This window comes from Phycodurus eques, chromosome 11 (assembly GCF_024500275.1).
Source record: "Phycodurus eques isolate BA_2022a chromosome 11, UOR_Pequ_1.1, whole genome shotgun sequence".
Lineage (NCBI taxonomy): Eukaryota > Metazoa > Chordata > Actinopteri > Syngnathiformes > Syngnathidae > Phycodurus > Phycodurus eques.
In genome coordinates, this window is record NC_084535.1 from 8411395 (window position 1) to 8434605 (window position 23211).

General features: G+C 41.3%; 1 protein-coding gene across 1 annotated transcript in view; it reads right to left on the minus strand.

Annotated features, from left to right (window-relative positions):
- Window positions 1-8958: 8958 nt before the first annotated feature.
- Window positions 8959-23211, minus strand: part of ryr2b (ryanodine receptor 2b (cardiac)) — a 69046-nt gene continuing 54793 nt past the window's right edge. Inside the window, 23 exon segments of the mRNA XM_061690819.1 lie at window positions 8959-9449; window positions 9750-9801; window positions 10310-10410; window positions 11002-11066; window positions 11479-11635; window positions 13588-13722; window positions 13929-14075; window positions 14421-14481; window positions 15453-15589; window positions 17538-17580; window positions 18163-18293; window positions 18404-18595; window positions 18844-18945; window positions 19039-19174; window positions 19733-19794; window positions 19907-21159; window positions 21638-21719; window positions 21816-21920; window positions 22010-22138; window positions 22236-22324; window positions 22469-22549; window positions 22671-22744; window positions 23002-23078. Of these exon segments, the coding sequence (XP_061546803.1) occupies window positions 9354-9449; window positions 9750-9801; window positions 10310-10410; window positions 11002-11066; window positions 11479-11635; window positions 13588-13722; window positions 13929-14075; window positions 14421-14481; window positions 15453-15589; window positions 17538-17580; window positions 18163-18293; window positions 18404-18595; window positions 18844-18945; window positions 19039-19174; window positions 19733-19794; window positions 19907-21159; window positions 21638-21719; window positions 21816-21920; window positions 22010-22138; window positions 22236-22324; window positions 22469-22549; window positions 22671-22744; window positions 23002-23078 (3507 nt within the window). The 3' untranslated portion in view covers window positions 8959-9353.

The following is a 23211-nucleotide window of genomic DNA, read 5'->3' on the forward strand; positions in this document are numbered from 1 at the left end:
AGCCCCTCTTTGACTCGATTTAGCCGCCGTGCCAAAAGGGAGGGAAATTAGCATTTTTTACTGGAATTAATATGTGGAAAAAGTCAACTTGAGCAGTTGAGAGCGAAAGACGAGCAGCATACAAATTTGGCGCTTGACACTCTCGCGTCTCTGCTAATCTACTGCGGCGGGGGGATTTGAAGGCGGCGATGGCCCAGCGTTTGAACCCGACAGCCACACCCGCTCGATCGGACCCCAGAGATGTACTCGTGGGCTGCCTCGGGAGAGGGGATTGGCAAGGACAGATATGGTCCCGCTGGCTGACTGAAGCAACAGTTGGATTCGGATTCATTCTTATCACATTTAGGAAGGTTTTTTTTTTTTTTAAAGGCTCAAAGTCTTAGAACATGATAATAATACAGGTGCATTGCAAAAATAAAAAATAAAAAAGAAAGAATATTGTGGAAAATGTATCTATTTCTGTAGTTCAATTCGAAGATTGATTACATTTACTACACACTAAGTGAAATATTTCATGGTTTTACTTGTTTATAATTTCTAATAACTAATAAAACTAGCCAGCTCACTAGCTAATGGAAACCCCAAATTCACCATCTCAAGAGATTAGAATATTACATGAGAAACAATCCAAATCATTTTAAATATAGACATTAGGTAGGAATTTTTTCAATGTGTTCAATTAATCGGTAGGATGAGTTTCACTCAACTGAAATTAAATGCTCAACTGTATTGAAATGCACCTTTTCAGTCAATGATTTAGACTTGTTTTACAGTCACTCTGCTTTTTCGCTACACTTCTTCTGGGGAAGGACGTTTAAAAAGACTTGAAAAATAAATGTTACCTTGACTGGTCATTGATAAACAAGGCACATAGCATGTAATGAACTTGGACGGACGGCCATGAAGGCACTAGCCTGGTGCATTAAGAGCCTGCGGGCCTTTATTTAATGCAAAGGAGCAAACACTTGAATTAAATAAAAGTGCGGACAAATGTAAGAATAAAACACGAATGTGCATAAATAAATAAAAAATATTTTAACGAAGGAGCGCAGCCTCGCCACACATACACAATCCTAATCAGGAATTGATTGGAAGACCAACAAGGATGACACAAACACACACAATCACACACACGATGATGATGATGATGATGATGATCATGATGTTGTGATTTGATGAGGCTTTTGTAATGGTGGCCATCAGAGTGGACAAAAAATAGTAAACGCGCTTGATGACGGATTCATCTCGAAATGCGGTCAATCAGATGGAATCCGGCTCAGTCAACACAACAGCAGTCACACTGCAAATAATCAGCAGAACAGAAATGGTCTATGCCTATATGAACAAAAGTAGCGGGTTTAAAGTGTTTTATTAGGTGGTGTAAAATGTTTTAGAACCACTGCTATAAATGACAAGAAGGACAAAGCTGAGACAAATGTGGACCAGCCCAGAAGTTATGAAAGACAATTTAAGAATATTTATAAAGTGGATTAGAGGATTTCAGCGGCAACCGCTTATCAGATCTGCTTCCACACGTCTTTGTGTGAACTTTGATCCCCCTCCCCCTAAAGGAAATCTTTCAGATTAGCGTCAGTCAGGGGGGGGGTTAGCAAAGTCTAGCCGTGATGTGTGATAACATCGCTATGATAACCTCGCCTCGCAAAACAGCCCCTCCGTGACCTTGAAAAGGGGGTGGCACATGCAGGAGACGGACATGCAAACATGTATTCTTGCCTGACGACTGCAAAACATTCCGTTGTTATCTTAAAATGTACATTTTGTGCATTTACTCTGGCGCCTGATATGCCATCGAAGCTATCTCCCTTCACTAGCACACAGAATGAGTTAAGGCCTATCATTTCTTCACGGAAGCTCTTTCAAAACGTCCATTTTCCGCAGCTCATTTTGTGCTGATGCACTGCGCCCTGTGTACAGATTTTAATGTGACACTTTGAAAAAAAGAGTCCAATTTTGTGAAAGGGTTGGAAAGGCAGAAACCGGAGCTTTGGACATAATGACAAGAAGGTGTTTGCAATCTGCATCGCAATATTCTTATTTTTCTCCTCCAGTGATGTTCTACTATCATACATTGAGCTAAAAGAATTCATTACAGTCTTTTTTTTCTGAAATATGAGGGTTTATTAATGTCTTATTATCACTGTGTTTCAGCAGAAACTTGCAACATGCAGAGTAAACTGATATTAATATAGGCTATATGGTGAATGGGATTAGATGAGGCTCCATTAAAATCAAGAAGCATCATGCTTTGTGTTCTAAATTGAGTCATTACTAATGTAGAGGCGGTGATTTATCAGTGCACGTGCTCAGAAGAGGGCAGCACAGTGGATTAGTGTTTTGCATGTCTGCCTCACAGTCCTGTGAATTGGGTTAAAATATTGGCTCAGTAAATTCTCTGCATGCTTGCGTGTTTTTTCTCCGGGTACTCCGGCTTCCTCCCACATTCCAAAAACATGCATGTTAAGCTCATATTCATATATTGCATACTCATATATTTTTTCTTGAGGTGAAAAATGCAGCATCGGACTTAGGGGAGCAATTTATTATTGTATTTTTTTGATAAACCAGTATCTCTCTTTACGAATCATGAGATTGAGATGAGGCATCTTTTAGAGCGGGGGAAATTCGAGAATATACGGTCAAAGCTTTGTGCACATACCCGCTGATCCAAACAACTAAATTAAAAAAGGAAATTAGGCACAAGGATGAATAAAAAAAAAAACAATTGATTTCCATATCTTCTTTTTGGCTTTAAGTCAGCTGTGTTTAGAAACCACATTATAGAAACACCTCACACTAAGGGGTTAAACCGAACTGTGTGCTAATGAGAACTGAATTTATCATCGGAGTTGTACGTCACAAGGCTTGCCATGTTGCGACACCGGTGTCGCTTCTACAGCACTGAAATCGACACGCGTGTTCTTTACGACACTTGACATCAGTGTTTACGGCCGTACGGACGCTACAAAGGTGTGGAAATATTTCACCCAAAATGAGACCGATAGCACAGTCACAAAATATGGAAGTCTATACTCAAAGACAAAGCAAATGTGAAATAGGAACAGTGAACATTATGTTTTTTTTATTTATTTTATTTTTTTAGCCTGGCTAGAATGTGGTATCTTATAACATGCTATGCAATGGAACTCAAGATACACGTGATCTTTTTGAGAGGGCCCCATGGCTACTCTACATACTCCATGGCAGGAGTAGGGGGGGGGGGGGGAAATGGGTCAGTTCCCAAACTGCAATGGCTTAAGCCCTGAGTGAGCTTATTTGTCAGTCTCAATTATTTAAAGCACCACCTGTCTCCTTTCAAATTCCAGTAGCTCAGATCGTTGTGCAAACAGCCCCGCAGACGAACTCCGCCGCAGACTGTCAAGCACAAGACAAGAAAATGTTGGACGAGCGACGATGCTGTCGCCTGAACTATCTCCTCGCTGGTCTCCAGCCATTCACCATTCCTCTTACTTAGTGAACCTCATCCAGCCATTTCTTGGCATGGGGTTGTCCAATTTAAATGGTAATTTGGAAGGGCTCTACTCTAATCACCGCTGCTAATGCGCGTTTACTGGAAGACAGATACTCCATACAAAAATTCAAGCTGTAATGAGAATGCATAGGTCAGTCTGACTGTCATAAGACAATCCTATCCCCCAAAAATGAAGCGGCACAGTAAGGCAAGAGGCAGCTGGGCTAAGAAAGGATTTCTGTCTCCAGTAATATTTCCTGCATTTTTTTATTCACCAACTCAGCCTTTAATATTTGTCCTCCACCCCAAGGGCAGGTGCGAAGCGGGCGACAAAAATCCAATGTCATGCTGTTTCGCTCCCAATTAAAAAAATAAATAAAATAGACAGCACAGTGGACATTAAAATGATGTCATCATCGGAGTGACTTTCACCTCGCTGCACACCTTTAAGAGACAATTCCATTGTGCAGACTGTAATATGAATAACTGAGAAAAAGTCAACAGTTTTCATAAACAATGGGTGTTTCTATTACTCCTAAAATGAACTTGCTCTTGCAGCAAAACACAAAGTAAATAGCAAGAAAATTATAAATGAATGTATTTCAATATTTACACACGTACATTATATATTTTTAAATTTAATAAATAAGGTTATGCCAACAATACCCTGAAATGCAATCAGGTTAATTTTGAAGTTATAGAAAAATATAGTGTTTTTTTGTTGTTGTTTTTTTTGTAAAGTAAAGGATTTTCAGAGATTGTGTTGTGGAAGACACCAATTTTTGAGGAGTATATTTCTGAGGTGATTTTAGATGGAAAATACACCAATAGACATAATGCAGACACATGTGCAGTATTATATAGTATATGATATAAAAAGTTAGGACACACAAACTGTATTGTAAAAAGACAAACATACAGGTACACAAATACAATAAAATCACTTTTAGTGTCATTGTAGTTTTACAGTGAAAGAAATGTTTACCTTTTTCTATGATTTTTGTTGTGAGATTACGTTGATTGATGTCTGGAAACAAGTTAAAATGTTGGCATGCAGACCGTCAATTGGGCCGAATTTGAGCACTCCCCACTTCAGATTAAAGTCAGCAAAGGCCAGATTGTCTGATGTCTCAAAAAGATTATCCTTAGTGATTATCCTGCAGTGTGGGGTGAGTTTTCCTCCCCAATCTGCTTGGTGGCGACAATCATTAATGTTAAACTTCAATTTCATCTTTGTATTTTCTGGATGTTTGGATTCCCTGTGGCACCACGCTGCTTCTTACAGGTCATTCTTAGTACTACGACAGACATCTGGTTTAGGGGATTAGACCCGTGACTGTCAGTGCATGCGTGTAGTGTGCGTCGTTGTTCATCTCAAGTACAACGAAGAACAGTGAGAACCAACATTGCAGATTGTCGGGGTTTCTGACATTCTAAAAATCTGTACGTGTGTACCCCACTTTACTTTGTGAATGAACCTTTGTATTGCGAATAAAGACTCAGCTTGTGCTGAAAAAGCGCTCACATTTTACTATGTCCCCAGCATGCATGCTTCTAGTGATTTCCTGCATCAGTATTGATAGAAAAAAGCAGCAGCCTCCAGCTGGAGCTTAATCTGAAAGGCCGTGAAGTCCTGCAGAGTGTCATACCAGTCAGTGTGTGATCTAATGGGCCAGGCAGACAAGCGCTTACAAAAGTGAAATGAGAGCAAGTGCGGCTCATATTTGATTCGGCGCTCTCAGCTGCAGGTATGAGTGCCATCAGGGCTGACACTTGCACCCTCCCCGTGCCCCCTCCAGTCACCTTGCATTGATTTACACCACAGATTACGTTTCCATGATAGATTCAGGGGCGCGCAGAGGCGACATCTTCAGAATGACAGAGAGTATCTGAGGCGGTATTCACGGCCGTGTGTAATCATTCCACAGGGTGCTCCGTGCATATCCATCCGTCATGTGCCAACCTGAAGCCCTATGTCTCAATTGCTTATTACGCCTCCACATACATTATCAGCTGAATAATGCAGAGCTGCCAGGTATGATCCATATGTTATCGATTTCACATTGAGTGTGATCATAAATAAGGCTGCATTCATTTATCACCGCATAGCGGTCAAATCAGTTTATATTTGTGTGTCTGGTACACCACAATACATGTACTCAATAGTACGAAAGTATATAGTGCTTAGTGAAGAAACAGTAATGTAATGTTTTTGTTTTGTTTTTTTACATGGTTTTACTTTGCTCAGAACGGCTTGAATCAGTAGCATTTGTACGACTGCTCGTGCTACAAATGTATGAGACGTCCTGGCTGATCCATCAATAGCATAGACCACAACCATAGTTGATTTGGGAGACACTATACTCATTATTACGAGTCAAAGTAAGGCAAAAATATGTTATTTTCATGTCGCTTAATCTGCATTGTTGCTTTAAAGGATGAGAAAACAAAACTGTTTCATACGAGCAAAGGGAGAAGAATCGAATGAAATAGACTGCCAGATTTGTATTATTTCTAATGAGAAATAGTCTCAGTGGGATAGCTATTTGTTGATAAAGAAATAGGTCAAATTTAAGGGGAGTTTATGAAACTACAATTAAAATTTAAGCAGTTTCCTACATCTTAAGCCTTCATAAGTTAATTTTGGATGTTGCGCTGCGGCACTACAGATCTACACGACTGATGAATGGTCATGTCATCTTTTAAGGTCACAATTTTTTCCCTACCAGCGTAGCAATTTGCAGCCATCAATCCCATTTCACAACGTGATGCATAACATTTTACAGACATCACATAGCCTTTCACTTGTGCACGTCAAAACAAATGTCGGCAGCGTATGTTGAAGTGTTTAACAGCAGTGTTTCTGGCAGGCAGTCATTTGTGGAAGAGTATGACTGAGACAGACAGCTTGCAACGTGTGGTTCAAGTCATTACGACTGCCAACGTGTCGCATACTGTTACCATTGTACCGTCCTACTGAACACATTCTACGCAGCCAGTATAAATTCAGCAAATGTGATACAACCTCAACTGCAGCCAGATCCATCTGGCTTCAGCGCACGGATGGCAAGAGCATTGAGAACACAAGAGAAGCTCTGCACATGAAATCCATCTTGTTCACAATAAACTTGGATTGGACACGACTAGACATGGGCAGTCGATTTGCACAGGCCCACCGTGAAATTAAGTAAATCGAGCCCTCTGATTGTTGTTGAGGAATATGTGCACGTCAACATGGAAGGGGGAAAAAAAACACCCACTAAGCTGTCAGACTCGGAACATCACTCACTCAATTCAACTCTCTAAAGCGCTTGTTCTCCTTAGGATAGCGGATGAGCTGCGGGAGCCTATCCGTATTTTGATTTCGAAAAATGATTGTCCCACACTGAACTATACATTCTTTCCTATTACTTCCTATCAGTCTGTTTAAAGCCACATTGCAGTCAAGCAATCCAGTTAACACCCTGTGGTGGAAACACATGAGAAGTATGTAAATTAATTGTATGACACACATGTGACTCGCTAATGAATTAAAGAAAAGAACGCAATTTGTAGTTTATAACGATTTTTCCCCCCACAAGTCGACTGCAACACAGAAGTGACAATCCTCCCAACAAATAGACAGCCCATCTAGATCCACCCTATACAAGTGTAGCAAAGTGAACTACTGTGACCACTACGGCAGCAAAAGTGTACAGAAAAATGGGGAGGCTATTTTGGAGACCATTTACAATCACACTATCGATCTCTCTTTGTTCACTCAGTGTCTTTTGGGTTGTCTTAGTGATGGACTGCAATTAGCAATCTCACGAAGTTATCTGTTAGAGGACTACTTGTTAAATTACAAACTGTGTAGTCCAGAGATGTGTGGATGTTTTTGGGTTTGAGCTCATTGATTTTTTTATTTTTTTTTTCTACCCACACACAAACACGAACACACACTCCAAGGGGATTCATCCCAAAGTGAAATGGGATTTTGAGGAGAGAGGTTTTCACCCTGCTGCTTAAACACCAGACAAAAAGTGACAGTACAAATTGTCAACTGAGGTTTTCAATCTGGACTGTGGGAAGCTGCCACAATTAAGGGTAATTCAGAAGAATCCGTAAAACCGGCATGCTTTCGTAGTAGTGATGCTCTAACATGTTCTTCCTCTACCGATATGTAAAGTGTCACAAAGTCATTTTATAACACTGAGTTTTTCATAACTGGGGCAATAAAAAAAAAAACAATCCTTCAAAATAAATAAATAAGTGTAGCTATTAATCAAGGGAAACAAGTCATCACCAAACCCACATTGGCTTGAAGGCATCAGGATCCATCAGCCCAGTGAGTGTTTTATCAATAGCTTCCATTATAGTTACCATCAATAATGATTCAATGACTTATCCTATAAATGCCACAAAGACTTTTTCTGACATCATAGTCGATGTTGTCATGAAAGAAGACATACATTTTTTCCCCCACATTTTAAAACAGTTCCCAGGTGTTTTAACATGTTTTTGGCATGCTCTCACCACAATAAGGATCAAGAATTATACTTTAGTGAACTTAACATTTCTTCTTTTGCTGGAATTAGCCCGTTCGAGAGCATGCCTCTGATTCATGCAAGGGAGCGACTGGACACTCAAGTCCAAAACTGCTCAGCCAATGGTGAGTACGGGTTTCAACTTGGGGTAGAGCTAAGGTGTTGAACTGGCAAGTAAGTGCTTCTAGAGCCCAGAGTGTGTGGGGCGGAAATCAAGCACTCCATAAACAAATATTTTCACTCATGGAGGCAGCATTTCATACACTACACTGTGTACGTGGCGCATGAATACATGCCAAACAAAGTTTTCTGAGCAATCAGCTATATGTTGCTAAACAGAAGCTAACGCTGTTAGCTAACCATGATTTGTACGTTCAACAAAATTCATGCAGGTCTGCTTACCTTTTGGCTGAAACGAGATAGCAGAGGTGTCGCACCTGTGGGGGATGTGGGTGTTTCTGCATGATACGTTTCAGATGAGAAGTGCAGTCCTGCCATTGCTTGAAAGTGGCTATGGATCTTCACCCAGCCTAGCTGCTCAGATTATGGGCGGAGAAAATGTGAGGGTGGTTATTCTGTAAATTAGCCTCACTTATTTCATAAGAGTTAAGCCAAAGTGCAGAACGTCACACTCATCGGGAATTAAAAATGGAATATTCCATTATATGTCCTCTTTTTGGTTTGGCAATCCATTTCCATGGAAACAATGTGACCTGAGAACGGAGAGACCTGCCAGCGCGCTACACGACGGTTTATAATGAGGGTGCAAACAAGCTGAAGATGAGGGATGAGGTGACAGCGGGAAAACGATGAGAAGGACAAGAAGGATCCCGAAGAGATTGTCGTGAGAGGCAAAGAAGTGCCCCGCAAGTGTGCTGAGGAACGTCGAGAGAACAAATGCCACAGGGAGAGTGTTTATCTGGATGTCACAATGGGGAGAAGGGTTGGGAGGCTGCGATTAGCCAGACAAATGACTTAGTTCACAAAACATGAGCTTTACTGAGACACACATCACTGCAAAGGTTAACTTGAATTGCAGGTCTTTGTAACTTGAAAACAGCCCATGGAGAAAAACAATTACTTTTTTGACAATTGTTTTGTTGAAGGATACCATACAAAAAGCATGCTAGTTTAATTTAAATAAAAATGAAAATAAATTATGGCACTGAATCTCTGGTATATACTGGAAATACATCTACAGTGTGAGGGAAAACTACATCAAAGTCCAAAATCGATAGTGTGCACACCAAGTTCCGGTTAATCCAGACCGCATCAATGCAGATGGCTTCTATGTGATGACATTATCTAGGGAGGTTTAAGATCGCTCAGATTTCCTTTCATCCCAGCTGATCTTCATTTTGCTTACGGAAACAGTCTCCCACAGGAAAGAATTCCCAGCAACGTTCCTGGTACATTTTCCACACGTAGGATTCCTATGTCAACACAGGGATAATGTATCTTAAATATTTACTGTTTGTACACAGTACCAAATTAATTATACAAAGCAAAAAGCTTTTAGAGACTGTAGAATAGGTATTTCTTTTTATTTTTTTATTTTGTACACTAACACTACAGCAATGAACCATGAAATCACATTGTAAGAATGCACAATTGCATAATTTTACAACTGACAATGGACCTATAAATGCAAGAACTGCTTTGAAAAAGAGCACCCAGTGTGTGCTGACATTCATACGGCTCAGGTATTTAAATGGAAGAGAAAACGATTATACCTGTCCTGTGTGTTCGGTTTCGTCTTTGTTAATGAGGTGCATCAAGAAAAATCTGCAAAAACACAAGAACAAATTATGCTGCTGCTCATCAACCTCTCACTCAGTGAAAGCAGTACCTGTGTGAGTCCAGGTATTGTGCTAAGTTTTAGAAATGGTTATGAAGCTCTTGGGTATTAGTTCACTGCGTGTTCATTCGTGTCTTGTTTTGGGCAGAAGATTAAGTAGGCCAGTAAGCTAAGTGAAGAAAGAGACCCCAAAATCACCCCAAAGATGCAAACACGTCTGATAAGATCCATAGCGTGACAATCATTGATGGAGAAATCATGCAAATCTGCAACACATAACTCTTTGAGAAACATTATTTAGTGCGGAAGGTGTTAATTCATCAACTCTGTTATCAACTCAAAGTCCAAGCAGATAATTTGCACTACATTATACATAACTAAATCGTCTACTGTGTCACAAACGTTAGTAGTCTCATAAATATTTACTGGTAATGATGGCACATGTAAGGACAAGGTGTAGTCTGGCTATTTTTCAGTAAAGTACAGTAAACTCACAGATAGTTGGCCAAGTTGTGCTCCTGCAGAGTGTGAGTCTCAAAACCATGAGGAACTTTATCAAAGTACTCGTTCCCTATTCCACAAATAAAACACTTGGTCTGCAGGGAGGGAGAGAGAACTAAATGTATAAACTTGGCGTGTTACGGGATTTGGTCACAGTGTTTAGTCTGCTGGCACCATAATGTAAAAAAAGTTGTTCCTTCTTTTCAAAGCCACTGTCACAATCCAACTGAAAGGCAAACAGCTTGAATAGAAAAATGAATTGGGGAAAGCTGCCAGGTTTACACACATAATTTGTATTCTCTGCTCAAACGTAGCAATCGCATGCGGCAATACGGTTCTGAGTGCATTTTGGGGTGAAGGCAGTGAACAATCTCGAGCATTTCTATTGTGGGAGCAGTCGCTTGGCAATTTATAAAACCCCAGCAACACAATCACGAGACTACAGTATTATAAACTACATATCATTTGTTCCTATTATTGTAATTACAAAAATGATCAGCACGTGACAAATACAAAGGTACATTTTATCAAACTGTAAAGTCAGGCACCTATTTGTTGTGAGTCGGATTTGTGGATTTAAAGCACCCGTGGGAACCCCCAAAATTTAAACCAGAGAGAGAGAGTGTGTGTGTGTGTGTGTGTGTGTGTGTGTGTGCATGTGTGAGTGAGTGACTGTCACTTCTCACCTCCATATCCTCTTTCACCTGCTCCTGCTGGTCACGCAGCTCCCCAAAGGCATCAATTATCAAGCCTGTGAAAAATGGACAAGATTGTGTTTTGTTTGCATTTGTTGACTCTGAAGCAAAAGAAAAAAGCACAACATGAATTTAGTTGTTGGTTTTTGCCACGGCTGATGCTAAGTCAGGTAGCGTTTCCCTTTTTTTTTTTTTTTTTTATCATACAATCTAAACAATTTGGGGGGCTAAGACACATGGATTCATGGATATGCACATACTAATTTAACTTTTTTACTGATTTTTAAAATGTGTGAGACCCCACACTCGACAGGTAAAAGAAAAAAAAATCACCGTTCTTTTTGCTCTAAGAGTGTGTAGTGTACTCGACGTGACCAACACAGCATACCACGCACATTACTGTCCTGCTACTGAGATGGAGTATAAAGGGCCGGCGCGATTAAAACCCATTCAACACATCCGACTCACCTTGAATGATAGCGAGCAGGATGACGACGACAAAGAAGAAAAACGTGATGTCAAAGACGATACGTTCCACCTCAAAGTCATCACCAGCGGGGTCCTCAATCTCATCCCCGATACCCCCTCCAGCACGCACTCCCACGTACATGTGGAACATGTAGCACTGAAACAAATGTATGGGCAATACAAAAAAACTTAAGGCATTTAAGACAAATCTCCGAAATACAATACATTGCTGTCATTATTCAGTGCCCGGCCTGCCTTTTTTTTTCTTTTCTTTGTTTTCACAGAGGAGCAGTGGACTGTGTAATCAATATTCTTTGCCTTTTGACTACAGTTCCCCAAAAAGATTTTGTAGAAGAGCGTGAGGCAGGACAAATTAAGTCTGGTTGCCGAGCAGGGATGATACCTCGCTTCCAAGAGCCAAGGACATTTCTTTGAAGAAACAAGACCAAAAGCACAAAATGGCTTTTAGTGGTGGCTACTAAACTGTTGAGAAACATATCAAACCTAAGACAGGAGGAAGAACTTTTCTGACCAACCTTGTATGGATGTATTTGTTGTCTAATTATACTGTTAAGACTCAAATAAAAGTTTGGGTTACAAAACTGCAATGCAACAATTATCAAAATGTAAAACAATGGTACCTTGACTTACGAGTGCTCCAACTTAAGTGTTTTTTGAAGTTAAGAGCAGTTGCCTGATTTGAATTTATCAGTGAGCTTCAGCTATACCGCCATTGGAGTGAAATGGGGGGTAAAAGGAGAGAGACAGTTGCCGATGAGCTTTCAGCTCTTTATTTAAAGGTACAAACAGTCAAAACACTCAAAATACAAAATAAGAACTCTTGCAAGCAGCTACAACTGGCCAAAACTCACATCTAGAGGTCACACAGAGAGTAACCGGCCATTTTGCTTACTTCACTCACTAGGACAGGCTCCCTTAAAGGCACACCGCTTAGGCGCACATTTTTTATTGTGACTTTTGGCTCCTCCCAACTTACAACGTAATTACGCTTTATAAAACCAGTTTATTTCTTTACACTCTCATTTTATTGTGTTTTTATAGACTCCAGTGCTATTTTCCTTTATTATAAAATTGTGTTTTATGGGGGCTGGAGCAGACAAAATAAATTTTAAAGTGAGTTGTGAGCTTGGTGACCGAACCAACTAAGCTCTTAAGTCAAGAACTCACATACTAAAGAAACACAAATAAGTATTCACGTACTTCAATGCAAAAATGTGCTTCCCTGATATCCTGAAAACTGTGCTTGCTCAAGCGCTGCTCAACGTCAAGCATGCACATTAATTCAGTAACTGTGACTGAAGATTTGATGTAAGCGCTCCCGCCTCCAAAATTAGAAGGGATTTATTCAAATGCTATTGCCACCCCTCCGTCTGTGAGTGACAGGGGATTGCACATCGGAAACCGCGCAGGCAGGGGGGTGTTACAGTGTTGTGACTGGCCAAACAAAGAGATATTATATCTTGAGCAGATGCTTTTTGTTTTATCCCGCTGTCCATTATTTTATAGAATAATGGTGGGAGGAATAAGAAGTGGATCACAGACAGAAACGTCTTAATGTGACTTGTGGCCGAGGCATGTGGCTCTCCAGATATATAGAGAAAATATATACTCCTGGGACGGAAAGTTGCATTAAAATTCTCCATTAACAATAGCAGTGTCAATCAAAACTGATCATTTTCACCTTTATAAAAGCAGAATTTGGGGGACACTGTATTGGATCTCATTAGACTGTGCAGGTGTACCTAATGAAGTACATTTAATATGTAGGGGTTCCTTGTTTACAACAAAGTTCTGTACCTACGGTGGTGACATAACCTGTAATTTGTATGTTATAAATTTAAACACCCTGTCATCCATCACTAGCCTATGCTAACGCAGTAGAAAAGTCATAGTTACAGTAAATATTTGAAAGAAAAACACGTCATATAGTGGAAAACAATGAGTACAGTGCTAACTAAGCGTGCATTCTTGTTCCGTGTGCTGCGCCAACTAGGTCATTGCGTGCCATCAATAACCTCGACACGGTGTGTGTCTGTCCATCGTAAACCGAGGAACCCCTGTACACGTGTGCTTGCTCATTTAACTCACAGTGAGCATGTCATTGCATTTCATGTCTCTGGCATCCTTGTCGTCGCTCTTGTTGTAAAATTTGCGGAAGAAATTGAAGGCCACCACCGTGTAGAGATAGACCACCACAGCCAGAAGGCCCAGAGTCAGGACCAACTAGCAAACACACACAAACAAAAGCACAACAATAGCAATTGGGATTAGATGTACTTTGGAGGAATACTGACCATCATCAAATAAAATCCTGGTTTATACATCGATAAATTTTGACAACAAACAAGACACACATACGAACTTAACCTCCCCCCTTCCATTCACACACACATATATAAACACACATGCGTGCACACACACGCACACACCTGTTTTCCATTGTGTGTGACAGATGAGAGGATGGTGCGAAGAGTCTTAATGCCCATGGCAATGTCCAAAAGGTGGGCCGCGAAGAAGAAGTTGTTATAGTGTCCCAAAACTGACATGGTCATGTAGCAGGCCAAGTAGAGGAAGGACTGCCGCAACACGACGAGTACACACATCAAACACACAAAGAGAGATGAGCAGACGGCATGGAGACAAATGTGTGTTGTAGATAAGGCAAAATCACAGGATATTACGCTCATCACTTGAGCACTGCGTAGATTTGCATCAAACTACAATCAGCAGGTCACAACATCAAAATAAATGAGGAATCTGTCATAAAACATTAAATATAATTTATACTGGAGTAATGTCATCTGTCACCGTAAAATACAGGAAGCGAGCACGAGATAGCGACTGGGATTGTACGCCGGCGAACAAATAGAGAGTCATAAAACATATTGTACGACGTACGTATAGCGCCAGCTAGGACTTACATTGTCTGTGAGAACAACTCCAAGTTTCCAGACCTGGTATTTGATGTCAATGGAGCTGAATCTGAAATAATCAGACTCATTAAATCATCGGGCACACAGAAGTTATACCACACTTTTGTACCATTGTTGATCCATTGTCTATTTCCAAGACCTTCTCAGATGGCTCTTAACTAGGATGTCCTGTGCTTTCTCAAGTGAAACATGTTCTAGGTCTAGGAGCTCATTGAGGAATACCGCACAAAGCATGAGTGAATCATCAACTAACAGCCCATTGCCAGTGTTCTCTCGACAGTTACGGGGAATAGGATGTGCTGATTTGACACTATATTATTGTTCTTCATAAAAATATACAGTAATGCAATAATTAAATAGAATGTAAAGAATTAAACTGTTTTTTTTACTTCAACTCAATGGACATTGTCCTGCTCCTATGTGCGCCACCTGGGGGCAGTATAACAGACATCCTGTTGTACATGGAGACGGTCAGAGTCAGTAAGCCGCCGTAATTAGCTGTTCTTCGCGGAGGATAAAGTATATATGCCTGTGAGTATTGTTATATTATCGATCTACGTGTTGCTCTACCATTTCTGTTCAAATATCCGATACTGAAAGAGTTATAACACAACATCAATGCTAGTCGTTAGCCTGTGTGTGGTGTTTTGCATCGATTGTCAGCATTGAGCTAAAAGGATTTTAAGAAGGCGAAGCTATGGCTGGTTAAATACACAGCGTGTAATTCTTTTGGCTTTATGTTTCCTTTGACAGTAGACTTAAAGTAGGGGTGGCAATAAACAGCGTGAAGCCTGTTCATTATCTGCCGAACCGCTGCTTGTTTTTCAGTGAGTTGAGTTCACCGCGGACTGGAAGAATGATAGCTCGTATCTTGAAAACTCGTATGTCGGGTCACGTGTATCTCGAGGCACCACTGTATTATCATCTCATCATAAATGCACAATTTTCCACAGAAACATTAAAGGCACTCAATGTAAAATGGCCTCAATGTAAAAGTGACTTTGCCACTTATGTACTCACAGAGTGACCCAGGTGGTGTCTTTTCGGAGCCTGTTCCTCTCTGTTCCTTCAGAGCTGAAGTCTAAGGACACCTGGTCCAGACCAAGAAGTTCACTGATCTTGTCACGGCCACAAAAGTCTCCGTACTTATCCATCACCTGGAGGGGAGAGGTGGGTGACAGCAAGCAACTGATAAAAGAGTTTCCAAAGGCATCTATGTTGCAAAAATAGAATGCTGATGTGACACCAATTCAAAGTTGTTGGAATAAAATAGGAGGGCATATCTATTGTGTTGCTGTGGCAGCGTCAGTTGATTTATCAACTTTCAAACAAGAGCCAACAGCTCAATAGACGGTAAGCAATCTCCACGACCTCCACGCTGGACCAGAAGTGGATTACCAGAAGCACTTACTGACATCACATCATCTGTTTTGCTGAAGGCTCTTAAAATGATGCAGAGGGTTGAATACAGTAATTAATGCTAGTCTTGTGACTTAAGACAGATGCTATTGTCTTCAAAAGTGCCCACAAAAGTTAATCTTGACACTGATGTCTATAACACCGTAACTGGTCCCTTTTTCGTGAGTCAGTAAAAACATATTTATTTTGAAATATAAATGAGCATGTTTTCCTGGCAGGAGTCCCATCTCATCACAATCCTTCAGGCCGTGTGCCTTTGCTGTGAACTTGCCGTAACCGGGTAAACGCTGATGTAGCGGACATGCACGCTGCAACTTTGAGGCGTCACAGAGACACGCGACCACCTGAGAACTCCCACTCCTCCACGCTGCCCTGCTGTGAGACGGTGACGAGGACAGGGCCTGGTGCACGTCAAGTGGACCTTAACCTAATTAGCAGCTTCCCATCAAATCTTGATTCCAGTCTTCAAAAGACCCCTTCTCGGACCAAATGGTCTGGGAAGACTATGTAGTTAATATCCACCGATGCGTGTGAGGCTCTACCCACTGGCGTTGAGAGGAACTGCAAACGGCAGAACTTGTGGACATGCCTCTGATGTTTGTTAACAGAGATAAAATGTCCGTTTTTATATCTTTCAAACTCTGTAGAAATATTCAAAATGTATGTCTTGGTGTCTGTGTCCCCATTCTCACTTTGACAGGTCCTCTGCATGATTTTGAAAGCCAAAGTTTAAACAATTATCCTATGCGTGAGAGTACAAAATTGGGAGTGTTTTAGATTAATATTATTCTGAAGTCTATTTACTCAAATTTGACAAGATTCAGGCTGATGGGTGTGGTCTTCTCCAAGTCGGCACTCCCTCTTCCTACGCCCCGACGCCGTTCAAGGTACTTTGTGTGCCGTATTTATACAGTGACACGGGCATTCTCGCTGTGCAAACATAGTTATTTTTGATGATTATGTATCAAGATGGCAGAAGGTGCTTCTGATGGAGTCAAAGTCACTGACAGATGATGGGAGTGCGTCATAATTAAATGCCTCTCGCTGAGTGTAATGGAGACCTGCTGCTTTCAAGAACAGGAGCTATTATAATAGCATTACCATTCAGTGATGAAACTACTGATTAAAGAACTCTGCTGAAGTGACGCAGCTGAGAATTGTTTTTTTCCTAGCAATGTAAGAATATGTACATTACATAAATAATTAAACTAGTTAGAAAGTGTAATTACTGTATGTTGGGAGAATTCAAAAGGGACAACATTGGTGGGAGTGTTACGCTATACGTCTTTAATGAAACCATCTGTTCTTTTCCTATATTCCTGATCATTTACTGGATACTTTCCACTGTCATGTGGTTTCCAGTTGACTACAGGTAAAGCGTTTCAGTCAAGAATTCACTCCTTGTTGGATTGCTAGCTCCAGAGCTGCTAGCGGCAGGGTTGACTGACACCAAACAACCAAACTCCCAATGGACCCACCCTATACATCTATTGAATGACTTGACTCTTCCAAAGCTCCGGGTTCCGCGTGGTTAAGTACTCATATGCAGCTTGAAATTGAATCACCTTTGGCTAAAATTGAATATGAAACAAAAGTGAAGTTTGTTTCTTTAATTTACACAAGATGGACACGCTTACTTGATTTTTGGCCACCCAGAAAAGAAAATACTTGGAAAAAGGACTTTACCTTTCTCTTAACGAACTTATCCCAGTAATTACTTGGAAATGACCTGAAACGACAAACGGTATAGTACACGTTAGCATATTACCTGAGACATCTGCTTCACATATTACGTGAGCCTGCACAATCTAAATGAGGTCAAAGAGTAGTTACCATTATCAATCCAACGTTGAAGAGGAGTTTATAATGTTTTGTTTACCTTACAGAATTAAACGGGACAAAATGTTTTACCCTTATCAGATTTCTTGATACAGCTCTCAGCCAGAGGGGATGGAACCAGTGGGGCACCCCACTTTTTGGCCTCCCTTTGATGTCCCCATTTATCACGTATGTTTTCTCACAACTTATGCATTGCACCATATGATTATATATTGCTTATAAGCGGCATAATTACATGTAGCAACCCATCAAAGTGATGTGTATTTAATTTTTGAGCATGGTTCCCCCTTTGTTGTAAGTGCCCTCTGAGCACTGTGGCCCCTCACTCCACAATTTGTTCAGCCACCTCTACTCTCAGTGTACTGGCTCTGGTATTAGATTGTTAAGGTGTAACTTAATAAAGGCCTAATGAGTGTAAAACAGTAAATGCTTTGAAACAAATGAAATGTGTGCCAGCTAAATGTGAACATACACAGTGTTAATGACCAGCCGATCCCACTGGCCTTTAATGTCCTCCTCTGGGGGCTGCTGTGTCACATACAAGCCATCAAACTCAAGTCTTCGGGCCACTTCCTTCTCCCGTTTGAAGATCACCAAGGGTACCTGCCGAGCGCATGATTTGAATAGACAAAGCCTGCGGTGTATTTGTGAAATGTTAAAAACGAAAAAAGCTCCCATGGGCCCATTTGATGAAGTGATTTGAGCGGGTGTACCTTGAGGCAGTAGTAACCCATAATGCAACAGAAGGAGATGAGCGTGTGCGCCACAGCCAGGAGGAGAAGTGATGGCTCCATATAACCACTGCTTTCTTCCAGAACATAATATACTCCACCCTCATCACCTTCAGCCACTGGGTCAAGTGATGTGTCGACTTCCTTTTCGGGTGATGTTGGCAAAGATACCACCTATTAAGAAGGTGTCAAGGCCAGAGTCAATATGCACTTGGAGCCTGTTCTGTCATAAGAGTTGTTATGCAACATCAAGTGTATGTTTATGATAGACAAGTTAAAGCAGGTAAAACACATAGCGAAAATCGGGCCTAATTTGAGCATTTGTCCTCTATTCTAATCAAAGTCAGCAAAAGGGCAATGAATTTGATTTATTAATTTAAATCAGCCCAATCAAGTACCTGAATTTTAATTTCATTTGGAACTGCATTCACACCAACCTTATAAAAGAGGAGGATGAAGTTGATTGCAAAGGTAACGAAGAGGGACAGCAAACGCATGTTATAAAATGTCCTGGCAAAGTAGTTCTGGAAGAAAATGAAACAACATTAGGGAATTGTCTCAACCATATAATAATGTGTAAAAGCATTTTTTTATTATTATTTTTTTTTAAATCACACCAGCAGGCTCTTATGATGAGAGCTTATCATCTCGCCAAAAGCGGAATTCTGGCTTCCTGTATCCTCTGATTTATTAGAGAGTCTCTTGGCCCTCTGTTCAACCTCGTTCACAATTGTCTCCTCACATGTCGCCCATCTGCAACGACAAAGCAACAGAAGGGAAGTCAGAGTTATATTTGATCAAGGGTACATCTGAAAATAATGACTTGTACCACTCCGTCATAGACTGATTCATTTTTAATATATAGCTTTTAACATGGCGGCACAGTGGACGACTGGTTAGAGCGTCTGCCTCACAGTTCTGAGGACCGGGGTTCAATCCCCGCCCCTGCCTGTGTGGAGTTGGCATGTTCTCCCCGTGCCTGCGTGGGTTTTCTCCGGGCACTCCGGTTTCCTCCAACATCCCAAAAACATGCATTAATTGGAGACTCTAAATTGCCCATACGTGTGAATGTGAGTGCGAATGGTTGTTTGTTTCTATGTGCCCTGCAATTGGCTGGCAACCAGTTCAGGTTGTACCCCGCCTCCTAACCGATGATTAGCTGGGATAGGCTCCAGCACGCCCGCGACCCTTGTGAGGGTAAGCGGCTCAGAAAATAGATGGATGGATAGATATATATTTTTATATCATGATTTGGGAATGAGTGAATGATTCCAAACAAAGCTTCTGTCTTTTCATAAAGAAATCACTAACCTTTCTGGTTCAGGCATCATCTCATCCTGAGCTTTTTTCTCTCTAACTATGTGAGCCTTGGGCTGTGAATAGAAAAAAACGGGCGAAAAAAAAATATTCTATGAATCAATGGTAAATTAAAGCAGAGAACATGAATTACTTCATATTTTGGAATCGATACAATCAAAGAAATACCGGCCCCTGATGTCTGTCAGAGAAAGTAGCGTCAGCCGGGATGGACAGGTCAGTGTGACTGCTTGTCATGTCTTGTGTCGCAAGTCTATATTGTCCTCCGTCCCTTTTCAGTTTGAGGCCAAATATGTCAGAGAGTACATCCATCTCCCTGGTGGAGGTCATGGCTGCTGTTTGCTTGCTCTCCCTCTGAGGGAGGAAAGTGGCAGAGGGCCTCCTTACCCGGTCCACGCTACTTGCTACGTCTGTGACCTCATCAAGCGTCGGTTCGAGAATACCGCTGAGCAGGTCGGATATGGTCATCCTTTTGGCTCCCTCAATGAGTCCGCCGTTAACAAAAGCTACGTAAAGCACGTGTATAGTGTCGCTCACTACACCGCAACTGCACCAGAGCATAGTCATTAAAAGAAATCTGAGGAAGGCAACGGTTGACAAAAGGATATCCTTCAGGGTCATTTTTGTGACAGTGCCAAGCTTTTTGACAGAAATGAGAAACATCAGCGAAAACCACCACTGAGACACTCCCTTCCTGTCCAGGCCTGCTTCTTCATTCTCCTTTTCTTCTTCTCCCCCATGACGCTCTCCGCTGACAGAGCCAGAGATCTGGGCCGCAAGCTGCATCTCGAAGATTGTGTCTTCACAGAAGTTGACAAACATTTCCATTTTTTCCTTCTCTCCACTTTCGTTGACCACGTCAAAAATGAATTGCCTCTTGGACTCCTTCACCTGTGGCTTCTCCCACTGCGTGCGGCTGGATTGACTGATCCCGAAGTAAACGCGTTCCATGCGTTTACCGCCGCCGAGGATCTCGATGCGGCCTAAATAGGGTTGGAAGTAAGTCAAGACACACTCTGCGAGCTCCAAGAAGGCCCTCAGTCTTAAGTCCTTGGGCATGTGTTCAGACAAATTGGTGAGCAGCACGGCGATGCTGAAGCCGATGTCTTTGGCCGGCTCATGGAAGCGATCCGCAAAAGCCTCGTAATCCAGGATTTCGCTATCATCCGTCTCAATGCAGGAGAGAAGGAAATGACTCTCATCTTGTGAAAACTGCTTGGAGAGCTCCATGGCTTTCTGGAAATCCTTCCTGGAGATGCATCCCTTGCGATCAGGGTCATAATCGTGAAAGAGGTCCGAAGCTGTCAGGTCTTTAAGTTTGAGGAACAGGTCGAAAAACTTGAGGATCATCTCCACGTTGCTTGACGATTCCACCAACATATCCACCATCTGCTTTCCGATGGTCCCACTGACAACGTTACCTACAGTGACGTAAAAAGAACATTGTCCAACATGAGCTCATTAACAATTAACAAGGCTGTACAGTGAACCCTGCAGGACCAAGCCCTGGGAAAAACAAAATCACAAATAATGGTCGCCCTACCTCAAAATGTTTGTAATTGCTAAATAATTAATAGTTAAAACCCTAAGCATGAGGGTATCCCAAAACAATACCATATCATTCCAAACTAATCTTACAACATTACCCTTGAAACTAAATGGCTTACAGATGATTTGATTTTTAAACTATACAACACAAGTGTGAAGACGCTGGCATGTATGTCGCCGCTTTGTGGGTCGTAAAAATAACAATTACTACTTCTGAATTAGGCATTTTATTGTTTTTGACTCAGTAATATAGATACTCTCACTTTAAAATACACAGGTATATCACAACAAAAACCTTTAGAGAGCCAATAGCTAGCCAGGCCTTTCTCTGCATCATAGCGGTTTACATACCTTCTAGCATGGAAAGCAAGAACACAACCATGTCCTTTTGTAAGTCCATGAGCTCTTTCAGGAGCTCTATTTGCTTTGAATCCTGCAAGAATTTTTTTTTTACTAAACTTTAAACTGACACAGGTGCACATGTGTTTTAGCGTAATTTTAGCGGGCAACAATCAGTGAATGGGCATACCTGTGAGAGCTTCATCTGCATATGAGCAAAGACATGGAGGAATCCAACCACGGCATCCCACAGACGACTGTGAGCAAGACTCTGCTGGTTTCCATTACACGGGCCCTGTGGGTAAACACCAGCAGCAGGAGATGCTGTATTATAATTGAGTACACAGATGCTGTGAATCATTGAAGAAAAGGAACGCGGCCGACCTGTATGTACTCGGTGAGTGTATTGAAGACCTGCTTAGCCACTTTGATAGCCTTGGAAAAATTGTGTTGGCCTTGTGCATCAATGGCATTCTTTCCAGAGTAGTACCAGTAGAAATCACTGATAGACTCCTGGAGAAGAAGTAGAAAGAATCATTGAGTCGGCTTCAAACCAAACTGTTTAAATTCAACAACTGAGGGGGCTGTGGTATTATTTAATCATGCTTACCTGTATTCTTAGCAGATAATCCACTGTGGAAATGATCATGTTGACAGTAGTGTTGTTGCCTGTCTGTGTTCTCAAGTAATTCTGAAAATCTAACATATGAAATAAATGTGAGAGTTGAGAAAAAGGCCATTTTCCCCTTCTATTGTGTGCTGTAATCTCAACGCTTGCATTGGAATTATAAATCTGCGCAGAGTTAATTAAAATGTGTCAAAGAAGGCAAAAGAAGCAATAACCTGAGTTGTGCCCTTCACAAAGCAGCTGTAGAAAACGGAACAGGTCGCAGGTTAGCTCTTCATCAGGCATCACAGTCTCTACTGGGGAAAAAGGGATTAGAGGTCAAGAAATCCAAAGGTAAACTACTAGGGATGGAGCAACCCAAAGAGTGTAGGCATCAATGTACTGAAAGGGTGACATCTTTCCATATGAATGCAGTACCTGAGCGTTCATCTGTGGCCTTGCCTAATCCTTCAGCTTTGTTTTGCCTCTCAAATGCGTTCAGATCCAGTACACTGAGGAAACATACACACAATATCATAAGTAAAGCCTTTGAACCATTAACATTTACAGTAAAGTAATCTCTCATTTAACGCGGGGGATAGGTTCTAGACCAACCCCGCTATAAGTGAAATCCACAAAGTGGCGACCACATTTTCTGGATTATCTATAGCTGTATGACCCTCCCCAGACTCATATTAATGTTCCTCACACTCCTATTAATCTCTCCCACTACCAAATTCTTGTAAACACTTTCCATACACTGACCCACCTGCACGACTGCATGAGTCCAGCCATGCTCTGGAAGAAGCAAACATCTCGTCTTTCTCTCAAATAATCCAGCATTTTCTATTCAAAACAAAACGGGGTCTGATTAGATCAGGGCATTTTGCTTTCATTAATTAAGTTTAGCGAAAGACACAAAATTTGGAAACAAACAGAAGCGTCATCTTTTGTTTTGTTAAGTATACCCCTGAAGATA